Source organism: Passer domesticus, chromosome 13, assembly GCF_036417665.1.
Source record: "Passer domesticus isolate bPasDom1 chromosome 13, bPasDom1.hap1, whole genome shotgun sequence".
NCBI lineage: Eukaryota > Metazoa > Chordata > Aves > Passeriformes > Passeridae > Passer > Passer domesticus.
The window spans coordinates 10,571,987-10,599,205 of NC_087486.1; the positions used below are offsets into that span (position 1 = coordinate 10,571,987).

Sequence of the window (27,219 nt, forward strand, 5' to 3'; positions counted from 1 at the left end):
AGAATCACAGGGAAGGATTATTCCCAGCCTCCCTGAAGGGCATGACAAAACCCTCCTCCAGTCTACAGCAGTCGATTAAGATTTGCTTGCAAAACATCCTACTGATTTCCATATGTGTTGAGACAGAACACTGTCCAAAATCATGATCTATTTTCTGCAGAAAAAGGGGAACAAGGCAACAGGCCTTCAGAGGAAAAAGTAAAAGCCCAGTGTTCCCTAAAACCAAACACTGATGCACAAATCAAGGACTCCAAATATAGAATGACTTTATGGAAAGAACATTTATTTTTGCTTTAAAACTTGTGATCCATAGAAATACAATAAAATCAACATGTACACAACTTTTTTTTTAAAAAAAAACTTTGGTTCAAAGAAATATTTAACATCTAAATCTGAGGTACAAAAGGCACAAGACCGAGCACCCAAACAAACAGAATTGCTCACAGCACTGTTTGCACCACTACTACAGAGGAAGACTGTGGGGAGGAAGGCAGGGAAAATGTGGAAATAACTGCAACCAAAACACATGAATGTGTACAATGCCATTTACTTTCACAGGTGTTACAGATTTTATTGTTCTATTGTAGTAAAGTGCCAGGACTCTTGGAGAAAAAGATGGATCATTTCTTAGAAATGAACTGGAACAAACAACAGTAGAAAAGGAGACAGAAACAAAGGTCTGCAGCAGGCTGGAGTTCAGTCAACCTCTGTTCTCCCACAAGGTCTTAAGAATTCATTTCCTCTTTCATGAAACCATTTATTTGAAACTGTGGAAACAGAGAACTGGAATTAGTTATCACCATGTACCCAGCATGGGTAACATCACAACCTAGATGGATACTTTAGGTAAAATCTTTCAGTTTGAGGATCCATGTTTATACTTCTCTACTCACCCAGGGGAAAACACATAGAAAGATGCAAAAGGCTGGGGAAGAAAGGATCCTCCCCAGTGCACAATTCTGGAGCCAACACTAACAGAGCAGTGTATCTGGGGCTTGCATCACTGACATCAGCATGCTCTGGCACTCCAGGGGCACACCTGGAGGCTAGGGGATATAGGTATGGGAATAGATGATATGAAGCTTGATAAGCTTTCAGTAGGAAGCAGAAATTCCTAATGTCCAGACACTCCCATTTACCTTAAAAGAAGCTCTCATCCTTTTGCAGCTCAAACTATGGGCAGATCTTTGTAGGAATAGACCTGATTCTAGCCAAGTGACAATTCAAGTCATTATGATGCTGATAAATTACACAAACCCAGTGACAGTCTTGCACTTTATGCTGCCATTGACACAAAAACTCATTAGAAAAACTATAGCTGTACAATGCAGCTGCTTAATACTTCATGAGATTAATGGCAGGAAGTTTCATTATGGCCAAAGAACTCCAGTAATTGAAGGGGTATCTAGGTTATTAAATGCTTTTATAAGAGGTCAGTGTATCCCCAGCTTTACATACATGACCCTTCCCTTCAGGATTTGTTTCCAAAGAAGTATTACTTACCCCATTTACATCCTACTAGTACTGGACAAGCTGCATGTCTTGTTCTGTAATCCCCCTCACCACTTCTGAAGAGATTGTACCAAAACACTGCTGTTCCCTGAAAAGTGAGACCAGATCTGGATTAGTCAGAAGCTAGTCAACATCACCAGGTTAAAGTAAGGGGAGGAGGATGCCCATGGATTCAGCTGCAGGCAGCTGGAAGCACTTGAACAGCTCACCATCAACGGCACATGAAAAGCTCTCAGTCATGTTCTAGTACAGCCAAGTTCAGAGTACAGAGAAATTCTACTGAACACAAGTTTCCTTTGTTAAAAACAGCTGTACAGAGAAACTGTTCACTTCACACATCACCAACAAAGGGAGATGCCCTTTGGTCTGCAAGATCACTGCAGCTGCAATGAACTGCACTTGTCACATCAGCTGACTTATATGGACTGTGCTGAGGGAGACACAGCAAGTGGAGAGAGAAGAATAAACCCAAACACATAAACAGACTTTACCTTCTTGGGCCATATTGCTGCACCAAAATCTGGGAAAACTGTAGCTCCTCCAGCTTCCACATCACTCATCTGAGAAAACAAAGTCCACAAACTGTACATTTACAAGGTTTTTTATACAGTCCCACAAACTATTATGTCCCAAGGCCTGATATTTCCACTTGCACCTCTACCAGCAGCACTGATGAAGAGGATGCACTTTCTGCACCAACTACAGAAGAAGCAGTACCTGCTGTTGAAACATTTTATTTCAGCTGAAGGTTTTTGTCCATATTACGTATATCTAGATATGTATTTCCTAGATTATGTATCCTCTATTTCAACTAGCCACTAGAAGTTGTGTACCTGCAATGTCAATAACCTTATATTCTAGAACAAGAGAGAGGACTTCAGAGGAAATTGGTTTCAAGAATTTCATTCTGCTTTATGATCCAATTAGGAAAACAAGTGTCTGTTAAACCACATATTTCCTTGTAAATTGAAACCATGCCTTTGGAACTCATTTTCATAACTTAGTTTATGCATCTTGGTCAACCACTTCAAAAACTACACAAACTATTAGAAAGCTTCTCTTTCTGCACTGTTTCTGTGCTGCTCACCAACAGTCTTAAGCAATTTCAAGTGCTTTAGGCACTCAAGCTCCTACAGCTATAGCTAGGTGACTAAACAAAACCATGTATCTTCATGCTTTGCCCTCTACAATGGAATAAATTTAACCCTATTGTATTCATCAGTAACAATGGATTTATTGTAAATTCTAGACTTGACTCAAACACCAAAGTTTCTAGAAATGTTCCCATCAAAAATAGAACAACTCAGTAAGCTTTGGGTCAGATTCTAATTAAAAGAAACCAATTAGTCAGATTCAACTCCCACCAAATTTAAAAACTACAATTAACACACTCCCCAAGTCCCCACAATCCCTTGTAACTTGGATTTCTGTTTAAAGCAGATGTCATTACCACTCTGGTGTCCTCCTGCTTGGTACAGTAAAAGGGCATCAGATGCCACAGGTGCACAGGTTGTTGCCTCTTCCAACTAGAAAGCGTGTGCATGCAGCCTTGCAAGTTAATGCACATGTCTTAGCCACACAACTACTCTTTTTAGTAAGGCTGGTGGTACCTGTATGATGTGTTATGAGTTCTATAAGGGCAAAGTGCCTTTGACCATGTACAACTGGCAGAGATGTGTATTGTTCCTTCTAAATCAAAGCTCATCCAAAATTCTGAGAAGCCAACAAAATTAAGATTGGCTCAATTTAAAACTAAAATATCTTTGCAGCAGAGTATTTCACAGCTACCCATCTAGCTCCAATTCTTGTTTTGAAGATTATATCCCTCCCTGCCATATCAAGTTGAAAGTGTTTCTGGTTCTGTTCTGAGCTGCAATTCACTCTCAAAATATGATGTCAGCAAACAAATTTAAAATTCTGTGAGAAAATATTTAAGCTGTATCATTAAAATCTTAAATACAGAAGATGAGATGATCCTAAAGATATAGTGGGTACAGGTTGATAGATAAAATAGTGTCAGAAGACCACTGTGAAAACAAGGCCATTATTCCCAGTGGCAGCTGTTTAGGATCCCAGTGTACATGGTCTGTGGGCTGTGCAATGCATGCAACTAATGAATCTTTCAAATCTGCACTTGCAGCCTAGTTGCACCAAGTTTATCAGCTCTGCCTGTCTTTGTTGAAGCAGCAGCTGTGCTGAGCAACTGAGCAACTCTGGCTTTGCCACACATCTGAGGAACAGGATCACAGACCACAACATCACGTGCTGTCGAACAGTGGTGGAAAAATACGACTGTCTCACATTAAGTGGCTGCTAGTCAAGTTCTCCAAAAGCATACCACATGAGTACCCCACGTATTTCCCTCTGAGAAATTAATCAAAGTCTCCTTTCCCCCACGGAATCCACTTAAGTAAAAGATTCCATAGCAGAGTGACCCGAAGGAGAAGATGGGTCCTATATTAAAAATTTGCTGCTCTGACGTTAAATACCACCAAAATTCTATCAATTCAGATGGGACAGCACCTGATGCTTGCAGGAATAATGAAATCCCTACTGCCAGATGCCAGGAAATCTCTACAAATAACCAACTGCACAAGCTGTAAAAAGATGCTGCTAAAGTTACACTCAATGCATAAAGGATCATCATACTTACATAGTTTAAAAAAGTGGCCACACGATTTCCAGTCCCTAACCGCTTGAAAGCATCTGGCTCATCTTTCTATAAAATTAAATGAGAATAACTGCACATTTCCAGCTCCCAGACAGCAGACAGACAGAGGTACTTACATAGTTAAGAAACGTCGCTAGCCTATTTCCTTCCGATTTGAGTGTGCTGTCAAAGGGTCGCTGCAACAGACAACAACTTTAACCCGGGTTCCAAACAGGCTCTCACCAGAGCTACCTACGTGCAGCCCTGCAGAGATCCTCAACCCAATTTGAAGAGTTGGAATAGAAAGGGGATGAGTGATACAGGGCAACGTTAAAGCCATCACAAGTGGCAGCCAGGGTGCACAGCTGCATGCACAGGACACTTGGATGCAATGAGAAGTTGCACTGAACAATTCTGGAGGGAGAATAGAAGCAATGCTTTCAGGGCCTGTGGCACAGATGTTATCCAAGTAAGGTCAACAACAGGCCATTATTGTTCTGGGCACTGATCCAAAGGCAACAACTGACATGAATACAAAAAATTAATCTTCAGTGGGCTTTAGATAACAGAGTCTTGTAAATGTAACAACTCAAAGAAACACTGTCATGAGAAGAGCAAATGCATGTTTTGACAGCAGACAAAACTATAGAGTAGTTTCAGGTGGTTGCCTGTCTAGGACTAAAGACCACATCAAAAAGATCAAATTGTCTTTAGTGTGTAAAAAATATTGAGTTTCATTTGTTGAAGTTGAGATCACACTGGTGCCAGTGCAGAAACAGAAAGAACACCTAGGATACCAGTGTCTTTCCTTCAAAAAAATGAAATTAGATATTTATCTACTTTGCTAATAGTCAGGAAGTCATTCCAGTCAGGAGATATCAAGCTGCATTTTTACACAAAAAAGCAGTAATGTTCAACATTTAAAGAAAACAATAAATCGGTATTGAAAAAGACAAACAGCAGGGAAATCCACAGTGACCATGTCTAAGGTGTTGTAGTTCAATCTGCTTGAAGCGTGTTTTAATAAACAAGTGGTCTTTCCTGAAATGTGTTCATAAAAACCCCAAGACTTGCATATGCAAATCCAATCCAAAAAAGTCAACATAAGAACTGAGATAACAGAGAATTCCCTGGTTACTGCCACTGCTATGCCAGGTCCAACTATGAATTTCTGAACTTCAACAGCAAAATATCTAACTTGAACAATCAATAAAATCTCCAAGTTGTAATAGGCAGCTACTGAAGTGCCTCTATTTGAGAGCTGCAAGGGAATAAAAAGCTTCAAGGCTGATCAGAAGCTGGGGAAGACACAGCAGCACCTCTATTTTAACACAAAGTCTGTGATCCACAGAGAGCCTGCAAGACCAGACTGGAACTGTGGCAACCTCTGCAAGGGCCTTGCCTCAGCTGACAAGTGCAGCCAAGGTTATGTTCCAAGTGGAGCTCTGCTCCAGCTCCTAATCCAAAAGTAAAGTCCAGAGCGGCCAATTTGATGCCTGAGGTCCTTGAGTTCAAAGGCTTTGAACAGAATTTAAGAACACTTGCTCAACTCAGGAAACTAAGCAGACTTGAAGTTAAGAGGAAAATTCTCAGAATGGGCCAAAGCTAATGAATACAAGCTTCCATAGTGTTAAAACTCAGATTTTTTTTTAAATTTTTTAAACAGTTGGGAGGCTTCAATTCTGCACTCAATTATTGGGTTGTATACTCTGGCTGCAGCAATCCCTCCTACCAGGTAAAACCACTGGGACAATCTGAATTATGCCAGATCCCACTGAAATACCACAGAAATGAAGGAATCACGTGGATTTTATATTTGAAGTTACCAGTCACCACAGTTCTTCAGTATGCTTAGCACATCCATGAACTTGTTGAGGGTCATTATTAAGAATCTGCTCTTTTCTCCCACAGCAAACCAGAGCTGTTCTTTGCCAGGCAGAGCCCTCTAGTGCCTCATGAAGACCCAGCACCACCACCTGTACATGCTGGAGCACTGGCCTCAAAACCAAGCCAGGGAACTCTTTCCAGACCCCAGTGCTGCAGCCACTCTCAGGGGTCTGCCAGAAGGGCTGTACAACACGTTAGGATTTCCATAATGTTTGCTTTTCAGGAGGAAGGTGGAAGGAGACAGCTTCAGTCAGCTCCTGCAAAATGCTTTAAAGCACCCAGCAAAGCAGGGTTTGGACCACATCACTGAACTCAAGAAGCCAAATGGAACACAGTAAACTCATACTCCAGGGCTTGCAGACCTCCGTTTACAAACAAAACAATGCAAAGAGCACATTCAAGTGCTGCATGACTCTTTTAGTGTCTCTGTACTGTGTAAGGAATCAAGATCCCAAAGGTAAGCAGGGAGATTTGTTCATAATTCTCTTGAACTTTCAGCATCAGAGAAGGCAGTGCAAAGACTTTTCAGAATTCATAATCCATCCATGCAACAGGGCTACATACTAAACGCTCTAACAGAAAACACCTTCAAAAGTTCTCTCAGACCAAACTGTTCCCTCCTCCCCACCCCACTAAGAAATAATTGCAAGTGAGATCTTACCCTAGAAAAATCAAAGTGTGGCTCGTACTGCCCTCCCATTCCATAGTTGGCAACCTACAGCATGGAAGAAGGAAGCACATAAATATGTACTGAACTGCAAGTGACTGCTGCAGAACAGCACTTGCTCTCAGAAACCCAAAGCATGCTCTGAGAAACAGCACTTTGTGGTAAGATGATTATCTACAGCACACTTGATTTATTTTTAGATTGCCGGAACTGAGGTACACAGATGAGAAACAACTTGAGTGCTTTTTCCCTTTGGTAGTTTGAGGGTTTGTACTCATCACTACAGCAGCCTGTTTAACATTCAGCAGCAATAGTTTCACCACATTCTTGCTTCCTTCCTCTGAAGGAAAGGCAGATTAAAGCATTCAATTCCCTGTGAGTTCAGCCTAGGGGACAGAACTGGACTCTGGGCCACTCAAGTATGATCTGCTACACACTAATGCCTCTTCAGTTTCACAGAAAATTAACTTGAAAGCACCTCTTCACTTACTTTATAATCACATAACATGCTTAAGTTACTCTGAGGCTGCACTTAATGTGTCTCCCAGATCACTACACAATTACCTGGTTTCTATGGATAGCCTGTAATCAAGAGTATTTCTATCAAGCTCTGAAACAGGAATTCAAGGAGAAGGGAGGAAGAGAAACAGTGAATAGGCTAACATACAGCTATTCTGGCAGTGCTGTACTACTGGCACTCTTCTTCCCAACAGCCATCCAAAGATCAGAATTCATATGAGACTATAGCAAAAAATACTTGGGTCTTAGAAATACTGAACTAGGACAGAGAATAAGCTTTTGCAGACTTCAGAAATAAGTAGCAGGCATTTCCCTCAGAACAAACTGGAAAATATCAGATTCCTGCATGAATTTATCTTATACTGCTTTGGTATCTCCACCCTTCTCTGCCTGGCATACATAGGGAAAACATCTGTCTGCACCAGACCAGCAGCTAATTCCACCAGGATGCAGCCAGTGCACCAACCTGCAAGAGCTCAGCTGTTTTCACTGTTAACCCTGTGATCTGCTGCATTCGCTGGTTCACCTTGGCCACAACAGGATCATCATCTTCCTCCAACCACGAGCTAAGGGAAGGACAGCAACGCATTATTTACAACACCAATCACCACATCACACTTCCCAAGGCAGAAGGATTCTTGTGCCCTTTGTCAGATGGCTACAAGAGCCATTTCCATGCAGTTGTTGGGAAAGCTTTGGTTACATGCAAAGCAGTTCAAGTTTTCAGACACAGCAGGTAGCAAACAGCAGCTGTTAAGCACAAAAACCTTAAAGCTCAGCCCTTCCCTCTGCTTACCTCTTGGATACCCTGTAGCTAGCCACTGTAAGGACACCGGTTTTGGGATCACGTACTGTGGCTCGTGCCAGCTGTGCCAAAAGAAATCCCAAGGGGGAAGAAACACATCAGCTACAGGATAGAAAATTTCTCACATCTTACCAAAAGCAACACCTCATTTGTCTGACTTCAGTAACTCACTGGATGAAAGAGCTTCAACCTAGACTATGATCTGATTTCATGCTAACACCACACATGCAGAAACACAAGTACAATCCATCACCTGTATTTGATCCTGGAAAAAGAGTCTAATGGACTGCACAAGACATGATATTGATTCAATCCATGAGTTGCTTGCTAAACAGGTTTTGAAGGCACTTTTTTAAAACAGCTGGAGTCAATATTAGCAAGAGGGAACAACAACAAAAGTTAACAACATATGAAGTTCAAGTTCCTGGCAAAGAGAAAATCATTGGATGTGGACTAAAAACCCAACCCCATTCTCAGATGTAAAGTAACAAGTAAAAACTTTTACAGAACAAGTTGCAAAAACTACAGGACAAGCAAATGCCCAGTAGTAGAAAACTCCCAAAGACAACTCTCAACATTTCCATGCTCAAGTTTTCCAGCTAGTTCTGATGAAGGTAACTGCAAAAACACAGCACACCTAGACATTTTAAACAGTGAGTATCATCACATTTAGGCCACATGAGCAGATCTGTAGGGGAAAAAATGGAACTTGGCAAAACTGATAGTTTGCTGTGGTGTCAGAGTGACAGATGACTGCTAACAATACACCAGCTCACTTTGGTTTCATTCTTGCAGCTGAGAACAAGAACTGGGACACTCTTTTCTTTGACTGTAAACTCAGACCACATTTAAATTTAACTCCTGCCAACCACACACACTCTAAATCATACCTCTTTTCTTTCACTTAATTATAGGTCATAGAAGGCCTTTTTATTTGCATCTTCTTCAGAGAATGCAGTCATTATTTCCTTCATTTTTCCTCAAGTAAGTCTCCAGCCAGCTTTTCACTCCATGTCAGCTGTCTTGTCCCTATACAAGAGTTCTTGGCACAGCTGTTGCTGTAATTCTGACTCACTGTTATTTTGTTCCAGATTTCGCCTGTATAAATTATAACAGAAGAGCCAGGCTGACTGAATGTTGTTCTTCACTGGTACAGTGAAGCATAGCTTTGGGGATATATATTTTGCTTCCCAGCCTTTTCATTCTGCTGCCATTTTCAAGCTTGTATATGCTTGGTTGATTTCTGCACCTAGCATATGATCTAAATAAATCAGAACTCCAATAAGCCTGACTGCTTTGATATTATTTCCCATCTGCTCTGATAGGCAGGTTTCTTCACTTAAGACACACAATCAACATCTCAGTTGGTATAAGCAACTGATAAATGTGAGGCTTCCTCTCTCAGGGTGGAGAAATCAGCCTTGTAAGAGGCATTCAATCAGCCTTGTAAGAGGCATTTGCTTTCAAAAATCGTAACACCCTTCATTGGTCAGAAGCTTCACTGAGTGTTTCAGAGTCTGTTTAGTTTAGCAAGCTCTCCATTGTTATTTCCTTCTGAAATTCTGCACTGCTGAAACCCTGTAGCATGAGCTCAGATATTCATGCCTCCCCACTTCATGCCATATTCTCGCCTGTTCAGACATTCCTGGCTTGCAGGTAACATTAAGAATTCTGGGAATATGTTTCTCACACTACAATGACAGACCTGGCCCAATGTCATCCACATCAACAGAGCTAAGAATTTTCTTGACCTCCCCCAGCCAGTTCTGATGAATTGCCTGAAAAGCTGGATCTACTTTTTGGAAGTGGAATAATAGTGATTGCATTTTGCAAAACAAGCATAAAAAGCAACTCAAGTGCAGCTACTCCCAATCACATACAGATGTTCTTTCTCTACAGAAAGTATTGGCAAGTGTAAACTGCAGATAATGTTTAAGTGCTTGGACTCAAAAGTAAAATCTTCTTGCAAATGCATTTTAGAATAAACAAAGTGGTCACCTTTCTGAGCCTAAAATAAAATAACACTTCACAGTTGTGTCTGAAAGCTTCCATGATTCCTAATAAAATTTCCAGGCTAAAATTAAGCTGTATTTATTAAAGACCATCTCACCACAGCACTTGCATTTTCTACTCTTTCAGTAATACTGCAGAATTTAAAGTTATTCCTGCAGCTGAGCTATACATAGGTTTAGAAAAGACAACTCAGAAGAAAATGGTTGCTTCTTTAAAATTGACAATTTTCATCTGAATCTTAAGGCTATAATATTTACCTACTCTTCTAGGGACTGACTACAGTTCTACACTACACAGATTACATGAAAAATTCCTCTAACATTAGTAATATATGCAAAATTCAGAGACAAGCATTAAGACTTTCCATAAAACTGTGAATAAAAAAGAAAAAAACCAGCTGTCTTTAGACAGTGCTTTATTTGATAAAATAGATTAAGTGATATGCTCTATGTGAATACTTCCATTTTATCTGAAGCTCTTGAAGTTTTCTACTATGATGTAATAGGAAAAATTCTCCATTTAAGGAGGTGAGATTCCTCACTGAGACAGGAGTGTTCAGCCAACACTTCCCTAGCTGGCTGGTAGTCATAGAAGACCAGCTTCACAAACATCCCAAATTATTAAAGATCTTGGGAAACATCAGTTTCTCAATCTGTTTCTAACTATTCAGGCTTCCATTTAGAAATACTTACAGAAGGGTAAGTCTTCACTGGAATTTTAGTACCATGTTTCATAGTGGTAGCCTGAAGAGTGCTAAAATGAACCACTCCTCTATAAGCAAAGATTTGTCAGTTTTACATTCTGCTCAGACCTGACAGAAAAACTAAGGGGGTGTATACTACTATCACAGTGCTGTACTATTTTTTGCCAGAAAGGTGACAGGCAGAAAATTCCACCTCCAGAAAAAACAGATAATTACTATCTTTGCATGAGGTAGCTGCTTTTTTTATTGTGTGCAGAGTCACCAGAACTCATCATGAGTAACAAGAAATATCTATGGTTTAGAACAGAAGCAGTGGATTCAAGGATACACAAACAAACCAAAAAAAAAAAACAAAAAAACAAAAAACCAACAAACAACCCCAAATCTCTAGGTATTATTCTAGCACAACTTAGATGTTTGTCTTTCCACTTCTCTTGAGATTTGGGGTTTTTAAATTTCATTTAATTTTGGCTCCAGTCCAAAAGGCAGACTCAAGACATATTGCACACCTACTCCTATGATTTTAAGTCAGCCATTTATCTTTTCAAGTCTAGTCTCTAATTTCTTAAAGCTTTCTAAGCCATTTACTGAGAACTTTGCATAATTAAGTGCAACAATGCATAAATACCTTTGGGAGCCTGGGCTTTACAGTCCTACATCAGCAGGCAGTTTCAAAATCATTCCATTGAGGCTCACAGCTGCAGTGTATCATCTGTAGTATGAAACCAGTCTTTCAAATCCTTTGCTTAGTCCTTGCTAATAGAGACTGAAGCATGGAATTAGCAGTCACTAGTGAGATGGAAAAAGGGAAACTTACCCTTGGCTTAGCCAGTTGTTTAATTTTCTCAATTTCTTCATCAGACATGACATCATAGTATCGCACAATATGAGGACTGTCCCATTCATCTTCTTCCTTAAAGGGAGCTATGAGCAGATGAGGGTTCCTGTTTCCATCATGGTACCTACAAAACAGCCTTTTTTGTCTTCGAGGTGTCTGAAACAAAATGCCAAACAAAGCATTGTTTGCTCAAACACTTTTCTTGAATTTCAAACAGATAAGACAAGAAGATGAGCTTCATTCCACACACATTGTGAAAGCCATCAGGTGACCAGAAGATACAAGAGGTAAACAAGAGTGATTCTCCAATTCACTGCAATTAAAAACAAGATGTTCTGCTCCAAATATCACTGAGCAGCATCTGAAACACTAACCTTTAAGGGAATTAAACCATAATAGGTTACACTTTAATAACTACACAAGCAGCAAGCTGTAAAAAAAAAAGTCTGGTTTTCATAATTAAGACTACACCCATGAAATAAATTGGTTTTTTTCCCTGGACTAAGAATTGAAGCCATGTTTGTTGAGAGGTATTGGAAATCACTTTGTCAAAGTAGTCACTCCAGAAGAACATGTCTAAGATGCAAAAGGGAAGGAAAAATGCAATTCCCTGTGTGTGGTAAAGCATAATCAGCTCTCAGGGAAAAAAGCCTCCTTGTGTATCTGTACAGCTGGCTTTGAAAAAACTGAGTAGACAGACTGAGGAGAATCGCTTTTCAACAACCCTTAAGAGGTACAGCTAAGAGTTGTTTGTGTGTAGCAGCTAAAGATTGAGAAGCCAAGATATAAGATACAAATCTCAGCCTAGACAGAACCAAACTTGAACTTCACAGAAGGAAAAACATAACATGTCCCACCAAGCTTGACCACCCTTATGCAAAGGCTGCATAGTCAGGAAATTCTTGTCCCTTACCATTTTCACCCCTTCACCTCGGCAAAGGGCCTCGTAGATATCGCGCTCTGGCAGGTAGTCAAGAGGCCTCTCATAGGCCCCACTCTGCACAGCTTCTGTGGTTGTCACAGTCTTGTTTATTGAATTTTCCTTCTTCTCCTCTCTTTCCTTCTCCAGCAGCTTCTCGAAGTATCGCAGATTACTGCCTGCTCTCTCATGAGTGCTATCTATATTGAGGAAAAAACAGATTTTTGCAAACTCAGGAACTGTTAGTACAAAAGTCCATGTATGAAGACAGCACCAATTCTTCCCTTCCTAAAGCATTATCAGGCAAACAAAGGCATTGGCTTCAGTCTGCACTGAAAATCCACACTGGGAAGCTTCTGTCTTTGCAAACAAGAGCTGCACTAAGGATATAAAAGAATCCTTTCTAGAAAAGCCCATCATAAAACTTGTATTCCAAGAAAAAGAATACAAGTTTTTGTTCTTCAACTTTTCTGACCAGTTCTACCCAAGATGAGCAGATCACCAGAGACCAAGGTAGCCCACTTGCTGTACCCCTCCTCTCACCATGCTCCCCACCCACACAGCACAAGCACACTTTAACCAAGTTCTGTGGTGGAGTCCAGCCACAGTCTTCAGTCCCAAAGACTCCTCTCAGGCTGGGAAGCTCTGAGCCCACCTACAGCATCCATCTGTAGCTCTAACAGGGTTATATGGGAGGGAGCCTGGATCACTAACATCTTTGAACATACTGGTGATTTATTAATGATGTTGGTAAGAACCAATAATCATCATCAATAGACCTTTACCCCAGATAACTGAGAAGGAACAATTCCTTGTACATTTGTGTTTCTGGACGCGAATACCTACAACAGATTCTTTCCCTTCTGGCCTTCCCAACTTTACTGTGTTTATCTCATGGAACCAACCCAAAAGCTCACTCCAGTCACCACTCATTAGAGCACAGGGTAATAGTGGCCAGACAGGGAAGTTGAGCCCAGAGCAGAGGAAGCTGCTGCTTTCAGAAGGGACTGCCAACTGTATTCCACTGTTTGCTGCTGATAAGGATTTGCATTCTGCTATCAGTGCTAAACCCCTAGAGCTAGATTCAATGCATATTCATATTCTTGTAAATTTTAATTTCAGAATTCTAGTTCTGCAGAAATTAGGACTAATAAATATTTTTCTATAGGAAGGTTTCGCCCACTCTCAGGATGCTGCTAATATCTAAATTAACAACCACAGCTCATTAAAAACCCCATCAAATACCTAACACAGGTAATGTTAACTCTAAATGAAGAGGACAGACCTTTCCACTGCAGGAAGTAAGCTTCCTATCCAGCTTGGCCTATTTGCTTACTCAAGGGAAAAGTAAAAACAGTTCAGAAATAAAAGGAGATTCTAAGAAACTCAGTTTGTTCTGAATATTCAGAAATAAATACTGTAAGATCTCAGGCAAAGTATTCCAGCATTCATGAGTACCTGCACTGAGGAACAAAGAGGTATATGTAGAGTCAGTAGGACTTGACAGAAGTTGCAGCACTGCCTACATCTGTGGTAGCCCTGATCTGCACTTGAGACAAGCAGGGCTTTAACCACTGCCAAACCCAGTATCTCAGTACACTCCAGCACAACACACAGGCAGTGAGTGCAGTCAGACACACCGGGGCCTTGGGTAACAACAGCATGGACCATAAGACAGCTTCTTAAAGATACTTCATGTATAAATAGACTTGTTTTCAGGACCCACATTAATTTTAAGTCATCTGTCAGGATATCCTTTCCAGTCAGCTCACCAATGTGGATGGCCACAACTGCTCTCAGCTCTGCTGCTGGCAGCACTTCCCAGCTAAGGTAACATGGTCTTTGCTCTTACCAAGGGATATCAGCCGCCTGGTGAGCTCCATGGCTCTGTGCAAATCCCCAAACTGGAAAACAGCATAGCTGAGATAATCTAGGATCTCTACTTTGCTGACTGTTGTATCCTCTCCCTCATCGTGCTGTTTTAGGGCCTGCTCCATCCAGAGCACAGTGTGGTAATAGTCCCCATCGTTGTAGGCTGTCTTCCCCATGCCAAAGCAGTCACCAACTGTCAGGAAGGATCTGTATTTTGTTCCTAAAAACAAAAAGACAGCTTTCAGCAATCCACAAGCACCTTTGCCTTAAACACGAGGCACATTGAGAAGTATCTGTAATATAATATAATCTGTAATATAATATAATCCAAAAATGTTTCTAAGAAACAATGCTTTGACAGTATTTTAAGTTTAGTACTAAAGTGGTCACTATCAGAATTAAAGAGTAAACTACCTTAATTTTATTCTAATTCACTCCTTTGGAAACATAGAGAAGTTAACAGAAGTTACAGTGGTAAATGATTGTGTTTTCTGCTGTAGACAAAGGAAGAGCAGACTAACATCATAACAGATTTCACCTAACCTACAGACTAGCACTGTTAGATGATCAGAGAAGCCTGACTACATGCTGACTACGTGCACAGCCAGCTTGTTTGTCTTCCCTGTAATTCTGTATTTGTGCATAAGGAAGCTGATGTTGATTTAAACAAACTGGGTGTCCAGTTGAGTGTGACTGCACTGACTTCCAGTTGCTCCAGCTCAGAAGACGCACATGTAAGACTTAAAATTCAGTTAATTATTAATGGCTATTAATACTTATGACTAAAAACATTGTGTCAGCTCATCTACCCACACACCAACAAAGCCTATTCAGTTTGTAAACACCACGCTGGTAGCTGATAACCTGTTTCAGTAGGTGTCTCATAAGCAGCAGCAGCATTCATCAGGACTCAGCTAATAATCAAACATCCAGTATCTTCAAAATATTCTGAAACATCTGTGGCAAAACCAGTTAATCCTCATTTTATAAAGGACTTCTGAAGAGAGTTTGAGGATGTCACCACTTCCTTCCTGTTAAAGGCAAGGAGACCTTGGTGCACTTACCTGGCAAGTGCCCTCGAGAGAGGGTTTCAGGATCCAGTTTGTAGGTGTCCTGCAGGCGCATCAGAGCCTTCGCTGCTCCGGTCTCATCTTCCTCAGTTGGAAAAAACTGACGCTGGATTGTGAGATTTGCAATGAAGCCTTTGCAGGAAAAGGGAAAGATGTTACTTCCAGAGCTTCAATAAATATCAGTACAAGATTGACACAGAAGAGGAAACTGCTCTGGCTTGAGAATTGAGTTTCAAATACCCCAGATTTAAAGCCTCTTATTAGGCTCAAAAGTTATAAACACATTGTTTTCTGTCCCTTTTCAAGAAATATGGCTCATGAGTAAAAAATAATACATATCTAAACTCAGTTTTCTTGTGCCACAAAATTACTGATGCACAATGTGAATCTAATGATCTTCATTGTCCTGTAATGCCTCCTTCTGACATGAAAACTTAAGTTTTCATCAAATCTCCTCCAATACCCATAGAGACAACTGATTTCAGGCTGGTCAATGATCTCCAACTCGGTATTTCAACCTCTAAAGCCACAAGAGCTTTCCAAATCTCAGTTCCAGGGACAGAGATCCTGATCCAGGATCCCCTCACTAGCGTAGGGCCTTTCTCAGTGAGAGAGTTAAACCTGACAAATAAACCAGGTGATACTCAGAAATAAAATTAAATTAACTAGGTAAACATATCAGGGTTACACAGCAGGTTGGTTGGGCACAAAAGGAAGCCATCAAATGAAGGAAAATAGGCAACCATTTCCAAACCTACAGCAAGCCAAAGTGGAAAAACAAGCCTTTAAAAAAAAGAATTAGTGACAGACATACTCTCTAGACTTGAGTATTTTATTTCCATTTAGGATAACTATTCCAAAAGGCAATAAAAGCCTTGTCTGGAAAAAACTTTCAAGTACCTAAACTTTAGCATATGCAGAGTAGCAAGGGAAACCATGTGGTGTTCTGCCTGAAAAACACAACCACCTCTTCCTCACTTTCCAAGAGTCCAGTAAAAATAAACCCCCACTTAAAAGAGGTATGCAAGCAAATTAAGGCAGACACTTGAAAAAATGATGCAAACCCAAGGATTAGTACTGGAAGCATTTGATTTAGAAGGATAGGTTTAGAGATAGCAACCATATATTATCCTTGTTTTGACAGACTACAGCATCTGCCAATTCCAATGCTGGGGCTGATACTTGTATCCCCACCAGTTCAATATGGGACTCATTTTGATTCTCAATCTTATTCTCAATCAACACGGTCAAAAAACAGTGATCATCAAGAGAAACAACAGACTGGGAAAGCAAATGAAGCAGTTCATATACATGAGAACAATAACACTCAACAGTTACCAGCACAGCTTTAAGCACGTCCCATTCTCCCTTTTCCCCCAAATAAATCAGTTTGAGTCTTGACTAAGACATGTTTCAGTTGCAACTTTTACTCACTTGGGTAATCAGTACACACAAGTCAAGTCCTTAGCTGCTTTTTAAACAAACTTGGCAATAATATTTAAACCACAGCCAAGCTTGTGGTTTTCCAGAACACAAGGCTGCCTCCTGACAGCAGTCCCCTGTAACTCCTTACCATTTGTTGTATCCTGAAGAACCAGGTTTTCCAATTCCAGCCAGTCGGTATTCAAACGCTTCACAAGCTTGTATGCATTTACAGGGTGTGCCAGATACCCTTCTGGGTCAGAGGCTGATTTGCTGGTCAATATATCCATTTTTTCAGCCCAGCTGGAATGAGAAGTGTGCACATGATTTAAGAAGGAAGATGTGCATTCATAAATTCTTCTCAGGCATTTAGGAATGCACATCTTCCTTCCTAAATCATTCAAATTACACATCTAGATCAAATTATTGCTGCTTTTACTGTCAAAACTGGCTTTCAACCTTTCAAGTTCACAAGAATAAAGTGGAGTCTTTTAAATTACAATAGTATCTGTCAAAGGTTTAAAATACTAAGCAGGGAAATATTTTCCCTAACTTCAGCAGGCATGCATCTCAGTTGTAATGAGCCTCAAAAACATCAGTTTATTCACAGATTGAATAGATATTCTCTTAACCAATACTAGAAGAGGATATTGCTTTGCCTCTAAAGGGCAGCTTTTCAATAAAAGAATATTTTGTGCATATGTGACCAGAATTCCTACCATTCCACTACTCCATAGCTCTATCCTCATCCTACACTCCCAAAGGAGGGGCAGACTGACACACACAGCCACGAGCTCAGAAGTCCTTTGGAAAGCACAACTCCTTCTAGAGGCACTTGGCTCTTCTGCACCAGGAGCTCATGCAGCCTATCCTCCTGTCACACCCCAGTATATATTGCTATTGCCTGGAGGAGAATTAACAGTCTTCCTAGGTGACACAAAGTGTCAGCTGTCAGCAAGAGCCTTTCCAGTGATCCAAGCAATCAGGACAACACCAGAGATGTGCTGCAGCCAGGCTGGCACCTGAAGAGAGCAGGGCAGGAGAACTGTCCCCAGCACAGAAAGGAACCCAGAGATTTGGTGAATGCCACTGCCACACTTGGCTCTTGTAAGCAGGGCTGATGGCATGAAACAACAGACAGCACAGAGCACTGGCACACAGAAGCATTCAGCTCTCATGACAAGACTCCTGACATGACTGATGTGTCTGTCCTCTCTACAGGAGTCCTGTGATGGTACAAGGACAGGGCAAAGTGGGGAGAGCCCACCAGAGCACCATTTCTAAAGCAGCAAATCCTAAGTGATATCTGAAGCAGGGACACTTGTAGGTTAACGTTAGTTAGTACCTATCCTCTTGCAGTGATTATCTACTGAGGAAATACCAACAAGATTTAGCATCAGAGAGTGGTGACAAAGTGTGATTGAACACAAATGAGCCATTTTGTCACCCTTCATTACACAAATGTCCCCTACCTTTTAATCTGAGAGAGCTTTTTCTCTTCTGCTCGGATATATTCCTGTAGAGACTGTACCAAGTCCTTCTCCGCATAGATCAGGTCTGTCATTTGACCTAAAAAGAGGAGGAGCAAATATTCATCAGTACTAAAACAGCAACAATTTCCAAGTGCACAGAAAAAAAAAAAAACAAACCTTAAATGCTCCAGGGCTATTAAAACCAACACAAACAACAGACAAATTAAGAGTGTGCACTTCAATGCCTGTAAACCACAAAGCTATTAGACACACAGGTCTGGCATTCAAATGCTTCAAGGGGCTTTAAAGTCCCATTTTCAACAGTTCAGGTAGCTTTGCTCTGACCCTTCCTCTGCCTCTGAATTACTTTTAGCATTACAAGTGCAAGCGAGGCAATTTAAAGAAAGGTTTGACACTCATACAGCTATGGAGACAGAGCAACAAAAGATCCAAATGGTTGCCAAAGCATCTGTTCTACATATGGACACAGATTAGGTCACACTAACAAATTATTAGTGTAATCACCACCATAATTTAAAAGTTACAGCTTTACAATATGGGTTACCATGGAAACAGCCTAACATTACACAGAGAGGAATTTCAGACTAATGTTCATAGACTCTCACACACACTCTCCTGATTAGCATTAGTGGAAATTGCTAACATATTAGTCCTAATTGCTATGACAAACTTGGCTTTTCAAAGCCCAAACTGAAAGAACATTATTAGATTCATAAATGCAACCACAGCTCCAGCATTCCAAAGTAATTATGAAAGAGGCATGATTAAGCAGATAGAAGGCAGCAGGATGTGCTATTTTCAGTTAGCAAAGGTTCAGAAATAGTTAAAAGAGAAGGTGATCCTTTGTGGAAGCTTTGTATAAAATGCTACTTAACTCAGGAAAATCAGAAGCAAATAAAACACATGTAGTTAAGTGTTGTTCAGTCAGCCACAGGGCACGTGAGGAGCCTGGCAGGAGGACTCTGGCTGAGCAGTTCCACACAGTGGTGCAGAACAACCCACCAGGAGCTCTGAGCTTTGCCATTCAGACAGCTCCACCGACTCAAAGGACATGCTGGAGAACAGCCAGTGGCAGTTAATCAGCCTCTAATGCCCTCATGGAGGGGAAGTCCCCAAACTGCTCGACAGGAAAATGTTAGACCAATTAACAGCAGAAAACTCAGTTTGTGCTTATTTGAAGCTCTACCACAATCGTACACAGTTGGATCCTATTAGAACACAGGAACTAAATTGTCATAAAAATCAAATTATTTTACAGATTTATTACAATGCAAATTCCTTAGGATTTACTCAGGCCTAGCAAAACACACAATGTAAGGGAGTTACTGATTTTTTCTTCTGACACCTAACTTCAACTTTTTGGTAAGACAGGAGATTTTGAGTGCTGTGGAAAAAAAAAACAAACAACTTCACATATTTACCACTTAAGCTATTTTCATAACTCAAATTCAGGACTAAGCTTTCTAGCATAAGGTGGTGTGCTCTGTTCAAGATGACAACAGATGCACAAATCTGAACAGAACACAGAGCCCATCTTATCTTACTGACAGAGGCCCCAGAGAAACTTGAATCATGCTGCTCAGTGCTCCAAGTCAACCAACTGCAAACAAATTGCACTGATGCTGCAGAAGAGCAGCTTTTCCTAATAGAGACAGTGTTGGACAGGAGCACATGAAGAAAGCCATATGCTTCAGATGATAACTTGAACAGTTGTAGCAATCACAATATCCACACCACAACATCATGCACTGGTTCTTTCCACACCTATGGAGGTAAAGAACTCTGCTTCTGTGTGCCAGATCAGGAAAGCACATGGGAAGAACATCAACTGCAGCCAAGGTTTCATCTTCCAAATACCTGTAAAAAATTAAAAGGAAAAGAAGGAATAAAAATAATTAAATTATTTGTGAGAAACAAGCCAAAGCATTAATCTTTATCTCCAGTCATTTTAACCTCATGAAAATTATTAGATTCTCTGAATTTTAATTAGTAAAGCTTGAAAAAACTTTTCTTCAACCAGAGGAGCTGTTACTTAACAGTATCAAACACTATCTTGCATTCTCTTTGGGATTTAAATGGAAGACACTGGAAAGCCCACATAAGAAAAGGGAAACTATACATACATATTGTCCACTGAGACAGTGAGAATAAGCTTTTTTGCAAGAGCAGTTCAGCACCTTCCATGTCAGACATAACTAGAGCTGGAAAGTATGAGACCTACAAATTATATTCCAATAATAATAATAAAAGTCTAAACTAAATGGGTTTATAGCATTCTGTAAAATTCAGTTATTTAAAGCTGTCTAGAAACACAAATAATGAGAAAGCCAAATAGAGAAATAGAACATTTTGTAGTTTAGAAGTGTCAGCACTGGTTGGAAAAGTTAGAAGTGAAATTTCCAGCTCTGCCTATTCAAGATGCATTATCTCAGCACACTGGCCTCTGGGCACAGCCCTTAGAACTTCTGTATTTCAAAGGCTGTGCCAGTTTAGAAACCCAGCCCCAAGATGGATGTTGAAATCAGATTGTTCCACTTCCAAAAGCACAGCCTGAGGGGTATGGGAGGAAAGCCAGTCTGAGCAGATGGGGTCAAGTGAAGCAAGGGATGCAAGGGGCATGCAGAAGAGCCTCCTGGGTGACCTGATGAGCAGAACACCTTCTCAGCTTCTCCAGGGCTTTGTGAGGAGCACTGCACTGAGTGCACAGCTCACCCCAGAGCTGCCTGTCCACCAAGCAGGAACAGTCACCAGTGCCAGCCGCATGCAGGAGCACGGCTGCTCAGACATGGAGCTCTTGGCACACCCTGGCACAGGTCAGAAGGGAGGTGACAACTCTCACCTCAGCTCAGGAAGCAGTTATTACTTTTTCCTACTCAATGTAACTGGGCAAACTGGTGGCTCAAAATTACCACATGAGACCCAGTAACTTCAAATACAGTAAAAATGCAACTATTGGGGGCACAATGGAATTAACATGAGAAAGGGGAAAGGAAGGAAAAAAGGAAAGAAAAACACATGGAGTGTCCTGAAATTTCAAGCAATGCAGCAAATAGGAAAGGAATAAAGATAACTCTATGATAACTCTAACTCGTTCCCTTGGGCTCCACATATCTGCCTCCAAAAGATTAAATATCCACAAAAGGTGAAAAATGGGTATTTCTTTCTTTCAAGACCACAGCACAACTGAAAACTCTCACCTTCAGCTGGGCTCACCAGTGCCACAGAAACAAAGACCAAATTCACCCTCAGTGACACCACCACCACTAAAAATATTAGTAATAGCTCTGTCCTCTGTTGTGTGTTATCACATGGCACAATGATTATTTTTAAATTATTCTTTTGATTGCTTTACAAGACTACACAAGAAATCAGAATAATTTACCACAACAGTTTGAAAGCATGAGTAAGCAGGAAAATGTCTCACAGTATCATAAAAAGTCTCCTCCTTTCCCTCTTCTGTTCTCACCCTCCTGCAAACCACATATTCCCAAACTGCTTGTTTAAGTTAGTCAAGAACTAGTACATGGGTAATCTGAGAAATGAATAAAGCTGAGTGAATAGTGCCATGCAGAGGTCTGCCAACATTACAAGCCACAATAAGTGATGTAGCAGAAAGCACAGCAAGTCAAGTGCACTTGGGAAGTACATTAATTTGGATATATTAAGCCTCATCGGTCCATCTGAATAGTCTGCCATCATTTAATGGAGTGGTTTTTTGGATGCACAACATAAAGCCTGGGAGAACAATTACAAGTGAATATTCCAGTTAAAACAACTCTACACTCTCCTGCACCTCCTCACCATGTTCTCTCATGGCTGAGGAAATGTGCCAAGAAGTACTACAGCTACCAGCTTGTCTTTATAGCAGATCTGCAACAGCTCTGCCATCCCACTCACTTTTACTTGAGTCAATAAACAGAGACCTCAGTAAAAGGAGAAAGCAGCTCTTGCTCAAACAAGCAGGACACCTGGCTGCAGGGTTGGCAGATTGTTTGTTCATTCTTTTCACAGCTGTTACTGGGAAAACCAGCACAACTAATGAGTTACAGGAGGCTGAATAACCACAGCCTTGGCTGGCAGGAGCGTGTGTGCACAGCAACACGTACGTGTGCCCACCCCACTCCAGCTGAAAGCAGGGCAAGGGGGCAGAAGGGCCAGGAGCAGCTCATGCCTCAATAACCAACACAAATGTTTGTAAAGCAGTGTGTTTTAATCTAACAAATGCCAAACAACAAGCCTCTGCAGAACAAATACTGCCTATATTTCTGGCTTTTCTTCTGTGGGTTTTCTTACTTCTTTACAGTACAAGACCTCAGTGAATCATTACTCCTGTGGAAAGTGTGCAGTCAGGCTCAGAGAACACTGGCAGAAGGAAAAAAGTTCTAGACAAAATACACAAGGATGGAATTTTTCTCCACAGGTTAGACAAATTCTTTATTAAATAAGCTTTCTGAAAACCTCATAATCAACAAGATATTAAAGGGAAGTTGCCTGCACATCTACCATGGTTCTCAGTTTCTCATTTGCTCTGAATTTCATATCCAGTCACAGAGAACATAGGCCAGCTCCTAGTCAAAAGGGAGGACTTTTTTCAGGTCAGAAGAGGAAACAAATACCTATTACATCCAGTGCCTTTAGGACTCAGCTTCTGATCAAACTGATATGCTATGGTCTCCTTTATTCACCACAGTAGAAGAGAACTCCACTTGCCTGACAGCCTAACTAAAAACAGGGACAAAAAAAAAAAGCAAGTCCTTCATCCAGTTCCAAATTTGCACAGACTTCTCATGCAGGAAAATTAAATTAAGTGGAACCAACATAAGACCAGTCTGTACAACATAAAGAATACAAGTCATACCCTTTATTGTGGTAAATTAGACCAGAGTGTTACTTGTACTCATATGTGAACCCTTTTTGATCACATGAACTCCAGAAAAAAAACCCAAAAGAAGTGTCCTTCCACGCCTCAATTAAAGGTGACAGCACTCCCTCTGCTATGGGGCTTCTTTAGGAGAGGTGGGGAACTGGGGTGCAATCTAACTGCTCCAAACTGCTACAAGCAAAGTCACCTCTTTTTCCAAATACTAGGAGGGGAAAATGTTTTCAGAGCACACAGCAATGGTTTCTTCTAAGTCATTAAGGCAGAGTCATTAAGGCTCTCTGGTTTAGTTCCATGTTTACAGACCCAGAATTTGCTGCAGAAAAATAAAGCTTGGGAGACAAAGTATCATAACCAGATACTGTCAACATCTGATTAAATACCATTTTTGGGAGCTACTGGGATACAACATACAAGCTGATGACACAAGTAAAGGTTACAGCCTGCCTCCTCTTCTGTGCTTGTCTGTGCTGTTAAAGACACCAGGGAAATCACTCTGAAAGCAGCTGCTTCCATGTGTATCTACATTTAAGTATCATGGTGAAATCCAACATGCAAATCCCTAATTCAAGATCATTTCAGGCCACTGAGGAGCTCTTGGTGCACACAAAGTTGAGGCTCTGAAGTTTGGTCCATCCTCAAACAGCAATTTGAGGCTAGACTATTGGATGAGACAGGTCTGCTAGGGGCTCCTCCACATGCCACTGCTTCCCAGCCTACCCTCTTGCTTGCAGACACACCAAGGAGTACTGAACTGGTGCTGCAGATGGCTCCATCCCTTTCCCCTCCACAAACAATGGAGCTTCACAAGCTTCACAAGAAGGCATTAAGCTGCTATCAGTACTGATGGCTGTAAATAAGGTTTATGATAACTAAGTGGAAAATTATATAAACAAAAAACCTGCAAGGCTGCTGACTCAATAAGAGCCAAAAGATAGGCTTAATTATAAACAGATTTTCAAGATGATGCCAAGGAGGAGCCTCTCTCAATACCAACCAAGAAAGGCAGCCATAAAACCATCCACTTGTAACAGTATTTCAAGTCTTGCAGATTCACCCAGTGCATGATAGCAGCTATAAAACATTTTAAAAGTTATTAAATACTAAGGAAAGAAAACCTACACCATTGGCTGAAGACTTTGAAACAAGTAATTCAGAGCTGAAATTCATTATCCACGTGAACTCAAATGCACCAGTGCTCAACCCAGCCCCCTCCTCCAGAGCACATTGGTTTTATTGCTCGAAGCAGCTTATGCCAACATCACTGCTCTTCTTTACAAAGCATTTTAATATGCATCTAAAACTAATTGTAATTACCCAGCAAAAACAGCAACGTGATTGCCTTGTGCTTCTCAAGGCAAGCCAAAAGAAAATGAGGAAAAGCTGTTTATTTGCAAGCATTAACAAGGACACAGCACAATCATGCAAAATTGCTGGCATTTAACATAAAATAAATTATAACCACCTTAGAAGCCATAATCATCTTGATTAGTTCCCAGTAATTTTTTAAAGCCATAACAAAACGTTTCTTCCACACTCCAGTAGAGAACAAAACTGATGCAAGTCTAAGGCACAGCAAATCCACTTGAATCTTACTCTGCAAGCTCCACCTTTATAAAGCAGTCTGGAGTCAAATCCCACAGTGTTGGTGAAGACAAAAAGACTCTGGGCTTATTTTTTTTAGCATTAATATCTATACTGTATTTTACTGTGCAAAGGCCATAACTTTAACATAACTTGAAATAACTTATCATTTGCTCATATAAAGCATTAAAAGTATCTTCCTGTTCAGAAATAAGAGTTCTTTTCATATTAAAAGGTCTGCTGTCAGTGAACTGTTTCTTTCAAGTCAATTTAATTAAAATCAGGCATTATCTCAGAGGCTGATTCTATTCTAACATCACCCTAGAACATGCCCCCTTCCACACTCTGTGTTCTCATGTCTCTGACATATAGAAAACCATACACAAAAATCAGAACTAGTCATAGGAAAAATATCTATGTTTACAGCTTGTTTCTTTGGAAGTTGGCCAATGCACACAGCATGGAAATTATAAACAGATTGGATTCCTGACTTAAACCTCCAGTGAAAAATTTCTTATGCTATCTGGTAAACCCTGCTCCCTCTGCTGTTACTCTCTTTGAAGTGTGTAATTCCTGCACTGCTTCCCAAAGTATGATTGGTCACATTAAAAAATTGAATCCCAAGAAATTATGGCATTAACAAGAGGCCACATTCTTGTCTGTTAGTGTCACAGCAGTGCCAAGTTACCAATGCAGAATAATGTTCTGCTTGTGAAATGTGAATGGCAGTAATTGATTGCTATATATATTCACAACATACCTGTGGGATTATTTCCAAGTCCTTAACACCAGAAAGATGAAATATTACCCTGGTAAAGATGGCCACAGCAGCCTTCCAGGTCCACTCCACCCTCACAGAGCACCTATAAAACTGAAGAGCAAGAGTTTTTTTCACAAAAATGTCTTCTGGGGAACACTACTTTACTACTGAGGAAGAGGGATGATTATTGGCTGGAAACACCAAACATCACAAAGTCAGACAGTCCCAAAAATAGCCTTTATTTACATGTCCTCTCTCCTGCTTGCTTCCAGGTTACAAGGACATTCTTTGCTTCCTGAAATAAAAATTACTCCTGTCTAGTCAAAGCTAGTCAAAGGCATGTTTTGCCATCTCATGACGTGCCAAGCTGCTGTGCCCCAGCTGAGCTGTGCAGCGCCTTCAGTTTTCACCAGCTGCTCTCCCCTGCCTCTGCACAGCCTTTTCCAGCGAGGCTTCAGACGCCGCATCCCACAGGTCACACACAGCTGCCTGTGCTCTCCTGGCTTGTCCCCAGCTCAGCTGCACAACTATGCAGGGACAGGCTTTTTTTTTTTTTGGTAAACAAAGCTCAGAGTAAAACAAAACGAGACATGAGCAGAACAAGTGGGATTTGAACACCTTTCCGAAGCTTAAGCCACCGCTTGCCCTGCGCTGAGCTGTGTCAGGCAGGGAACACGCGCAGCCGGTCAATGCAGCTGGCAAAGTCAGCTGGCAGTCACTTAGCCGGGAATGCCAGTCCTATCAAAGCCAAACAGCGCGGAGAAGGGCAGCAAGCTCTCCCACCGTTTTTGCGATGACACCTCTAACACGCGGGATGTTTTGCGATACCGCCCAGAGCCCGGCCCGCGGGGACCCGCCGACCCCAGCAGCGGAGCGAGGATCCCGGACGAGCATTCAACCGCGGGGCGCCAGGGCTGAACGCCTGCAAAGCGCTCGGACCGCGCCGGGCAGCGGGACCCCGGCGAGCCCCGGGGGGCTGCGGCAGCGGGCACGGAGCGCTCGGGGCTCCGGCCGTACCTGCGCCCTCAGCCCTGCCCCTGCCCTCAGCGCGGGCTCCGGCCGTACCTGAGCCCTCAGCCCTGCCCCGCTCTCTCAGCGCGGGCTCCGGCCGTACCTGTGCCCTCAGCGCGGGCTCCGGCCGTACCCGTGTCCCCACCCTGAACGCGGGCTCGGCCGTAGCCGTGCCCTCAGCCCAGCCCCGCTCACCCTGCGGCCGCCGCTCCCGCCGCCCGTTCTAGAAGCGCCCCGGCCCTTCCAGCGCCACCTCCCGCCGGCCCCGCCCCTCGGGCCGCCCCGCACGCCCGAGGCCCCGCCCCTGCCGTAATGGCGCGGGTAGCGGCGCACGGGCTCTCTCACCGCCGCCCGGGCTCTGCCGGGGTCTCGCAGCGCTGCTCCGCGGTGAAGAGCGGATCCACAGGGATCTCAGACCCCCGTGCAGCCCCTGCTCCATCCCTGGAGCAGCCCGCCCGGCTCCGGACGGGCTCCCTGCAGGCCGGCGGCAGCTCCGCTACTCCAGTACGGCCGAGGCAGCGCGCAGCGGCTCCGGGGGAGCCCCGGGCAGGTGGCGGGCGCGGGGCAGAAGGAAAATGATGGGAATGAAGGAAAAGAGCCCCAGTGCCGGAGCGT

General features: G+C 42.0%; 1 protein-coding gene across 9 annotated transcripts; it reads right to left on the reverse strand.

Moving 5' to 3' along the window:
- Nucleotides 1-257: 257 nt before the first annotated feature.
- Nucleotides 258-26,868, reverse strand: P4HA2 (prolyl 4-hydroxylase subunit alpha 2). Of its 9 annotated transcripts, XM_064387547.1 has the most exons (17): nucleotides 26,800-26,868; nucleotides 25,594-25,704; nucleotides 20,135-20,227; nucleotides 18,350-18,446; nucleotides 17,029-17,180; nucleotides 15,450-15,587; nucleotides 14,366-14,605; nucleotides 12,508-12,713; nucleotides 11,574-11,750; nucleotides 8,032-8,102; nucleotides 7,702-7,801; nucleotides 6,711-6,764; nucleotides 4,300-4,359; nucleotides 4,166-4,231; nucleotides 2,004-2,072; nucleotides 1,504-1,600; nucleotides 258-767 (listed from the first exon to the last, which is right to left on the reverse strand). In XM_064387547.1, exons 3-17 carry the CDS (start codon nucleotides 20,214-20,216, stop codon nucleotides 697-699), a joined length of 1,680 nt encoding a protein of 559 aa, XP_064243617.1. In that variant the 5' UTR covers nucleotides 20,217-20,227; nucleotides 25,594-25,704; nucleotides 26,800-26,868; the 3' UTR covers nucleotides 258-696. The 9 variants fall into 9 exon arrangements, with proteins under 9 accessions (XP_064243617.1, XP_064243608.1, XP_064243613.1 ...); XM_064387538.1 differs by lacking the exon at nucleotides 4,300-4,359; XM_064387543.1 differs by lacking the exon at nucleotides 4,166-4,231.
- Between the last annotated feature and the right edge of the window lie 351 nt (nucleotides 26,869-27,219).